At 37.6% G+C, this 3,086-nt stretch overlaps 1 protein-coding gene across 1 annotated transcript; it reads left to right on the forward strand.

The window, feature by feature from the left end:
• Positions 1 to 445: 445 nt before the first annotated feature.
• LOC120636400 (NADH dehydrogenase [ubiquinone] iron-sulfur protein 8, mitochondrial-like) lies at positions 446 to 1,916 on the forward strand. Its single transcript, XM_039907861.1, has 2 exons — positions 446 to 766; positions 1,333 to 1,916. Exons 1-2 carry the CDS (start codon positions 484 to 486, stop codon positions 1,764 to 1,766), a joined length of 717 nt encoding a protein of 238 aa, XP_039763795.1. The 5' UTR covers positions 446 to 483; the 3' UTR covers positions 1,767 to 1,916.
• The last annotated feature ends 1,170 nt before the right edge of the window (positions 1,917 to 3,086 follow it).

The raw sequence follows: 3,086 nt of genomic DNA on the forward strand, positions 1-3,086 counted from the left end.
GATTAAGAAAAGGCCCACTACAGGCAAAGAAAATAACAGCAAATACAAATAAAACAACCCAAATAGGAAACTATCGGGGTTATTAATTTCTTCACAGAAAAACCCAATACTTTCTGATAATTTTAAGTCAAACCTAAGGAACTCTAGATCTTGTTATCAATAATCCAGTTTTTTCATGCCCGTATTTTCGTTAATTAAAGATATGGCAATAAGCTGCACCCTAACCTAATAGTAATTGATAATGAAGTCTAAGACGATAGCGAGGGTATGGCAGGTAGCATCGTACCGGAACGCACAATCACTTGGCGGTGAAAAGCGAACTTGAACTGATGCCATCCGGTCCCATATGTGTCGTGCGCCTTATTTACTTTTACGTCAAAGGGACAAGTGACAAATGCCACAAATTGATTAGTATTAACAAAAGTATGGAAATTTTATAACACAATGTTAAGGATTACCAAATTCGTTAAGAATGACTTCAAGATGGTTGGAAGTCAACAGATTCGTGAATGCTTCGGTCCGTGTGGAACGCCAAGTCCACCTTGCCCACCGTGCCCACCTTGCCCACTTTGTCCACCGATTGCCCCCGACCCTTGCCCGCCAGTATTTCCGCCACCTTGTGCCCCGCTACCACCATTCGCTTGCAATCCAAGGACCAAGTACCAAGTACATTTTTATAACATATCCGACCCGCCACCAAAGACGGAAATGAAAGATTTTGTCGATAGAATCGCTCAAACGGTTTTCTGGACTGAAATAATACGAGGTAACATTTCAAATCATAGGAAATGGATATAAGTCGTTATTATAACATTTTATATTAAGTAACGGTTCACCAAATTACTGAGAGTTTCAAATGGCTTATAAACTATGATACGATATTTTGTATATCGTAGTTGCTTTAACGTAAGATAGTACCTATTATATTTGTTATACAATTGGAACACAACATTTGTAAAAATTTGGTTATAAAATACTTAGATGTATTACCATAAGCCAACGCTCAACTTGACATTTGACACTTGAGTTAAGACCCGCCATGCCCTTCAAATTCGAGTTGGCGGGCTATGTGGTTATTGCTACACGCAACGCATAATAACCGGGAACAACAGCTTAACGATCTTTCCGAAGCCAAGGCCAATTTCCTAAATCGTTTTTTAATAAAAACTCAGTACCTACCTACCAAATCGATCGGGTCCGTGAATTGAACCTACAATCTTATGAACCGATGAATATGCTAACTTTAGACCTATAAAGCAGTCTTATAACATTTTGAATATTAAAAATAAACTTGAAAGTAAAATGTATGCCACACAAAACTTTATGTTACAGCCTTTGCTGTGACACTGGGTCACATTTTCAAAGAACCTGCCACGATAAACTACCCATTCGAAAAAGGACCGTTATCTCCACGATTTCGCGGTGAACACGCACTAAGGAGATATCCGTCAGGTGAAGAGAGGTGTATTGCTTGCAAGTTATGTGAAGCTCTATGTCCAGCGCAGGCCATAACGATTGAAGCACAGGAGCGTGACGACGGCTCACGCCGTGCTACACGGTACGACATAGATCTCAGCAAGTGTATCTTCTGTGGGTACTGCCAAGAAGCATGCCCTGTCGATGCAATAGTTGAAGGACCGAATTTTGAATATTCAACAGAAACACACGAAGAACTTTTATATAATAAAGAAAAGCTGCTCCTTAACGGCGATCGCTGGGAACCAGAGATTGTGAGCACGATTAGAGATAATCATCTATATCGTTGATTTACAATACTAGAAATAATAATAACAAAAACTGACTAACTTTTTGTTCTTCATTGACAACGAATACAAAAATTGTATTTACTTAAGTGACATGGGGCACTCGAAGTATCTATTGACCTACAACGAGTAGAAGCGACTGGGCGCGACGGTCCTATAAATTTAATTACTTCAGAGCTTTTGTGACAACTCGTCAGGGGAAGTACTACCTACCACCATCCTCATTTCAGCCGTTAAACAGCATTGTTGCTGTACTTTGTTCCGGTCTGAAGATCGTGGTTAGCAGTGCAATTATAGGCACATGATGCTTCACATCTACAAAAAACATTTACTTGAAAAGAAAGAAAATTAGGAAAAACGAATAGATTAATCGTCGGAAGGCAGACTACGGTGGTACGGGCACGTTATGCGGCGCGGTGACAATCACGCCGTGCGAAAAGCCTTGGCACTCCCTGAACATAAAAGAAAAAGAGGACGCCCTGCTTCCACGTGGGGGAAGACGGTTAAAAACGCAAATCTAATTGACGTGACAACACAAGACAGAAGGTCCTGGCGCAGAAAGACGAGGAGGGCCGACCCCAAATGATGGGATAAGGCTCGGGCAAAGGAGAAGAATAGAATGATCGTTAAAATTGTAAAAAAATATATCGGAATTGCCACTCCAAACCAATAGATTGTATTATTTTTAAGGTGGCGCCCAGTTCACCGCGTGATTCTGTATAAAAATATAAATAATATTCACTGATTGTTGCCGGTTACTTCGAATATTATATATTAACAATATTTTAAAGAGAATTATTGCGTAGTAAAAGGTGTCCTCGTTTGCTTAGTGTCTAAAACAGCTTAAAGGCTTTTGACTTTATAGGCGATATTCAAAGCTATTTTATGTTTAATTATAGAGGTTCTAATTTTGCAAATTACTTTAGTACAGCCTTAAACGCTTTTTGAATAGGAAGGTGAATGTTAAATTTCAATTTCAGGTGATCGTTACCTTTTACAACGAATCTCCATTAAATATTATAATTAAAATTATTTAGTTCTTTCATGGCTTTTGCGAATAATTAATTATTGAGAGCTCTTTCAAAATTAATGTATTTTAAAATTATAACGAGATTTTGGTTATGTAATTTTATATTATCCATTTTGTATTTACTATTTATTAATTTTAATATTTTCCATTAATTTCTTAATTCAATTTTAATAGTTGTGTATAGTACATTAAATAAATTATTGTGTTTATCCACATATGATTTGGTTTATAATATATGCCCTAACCGTTTCGATTCGCTACCAACAAGTAGTAGATACCAGAATACAACGTAA

Source organism: Pararge aegeria, chromosome Z (assembly GCF_905163445.1).
Source record: "Pararge aegeria chromosome Z, ilParAegt1.1, whole genome shotgun sequence".
In the NCBI taxonomy this organism is placed as follows: Eukaryota; Metazoa; Arthropoda; class Insecta; order Lepidoptera; family Nymphalidae; genus Pararge; species Pararge aegeria.

What these genes read in the sequence shown, in the direction of transcription:
- LOC120636400 (XM_039907861.1), top strand. Translation starts at nt 484, where the DNA reads ATGGTTGGAAGTCAACAGATTCGTGAATGCTTCGGTCCGTGTGGAACG. An exon ending in CTGGACTGAAATAATACGAG is followed by an intron (nt 767 to 1,332) that starts GTAACATTTCAA and finishes TTTATGTTACAG; the next exon opens with CCTTTGCTGTGACACTGGGT.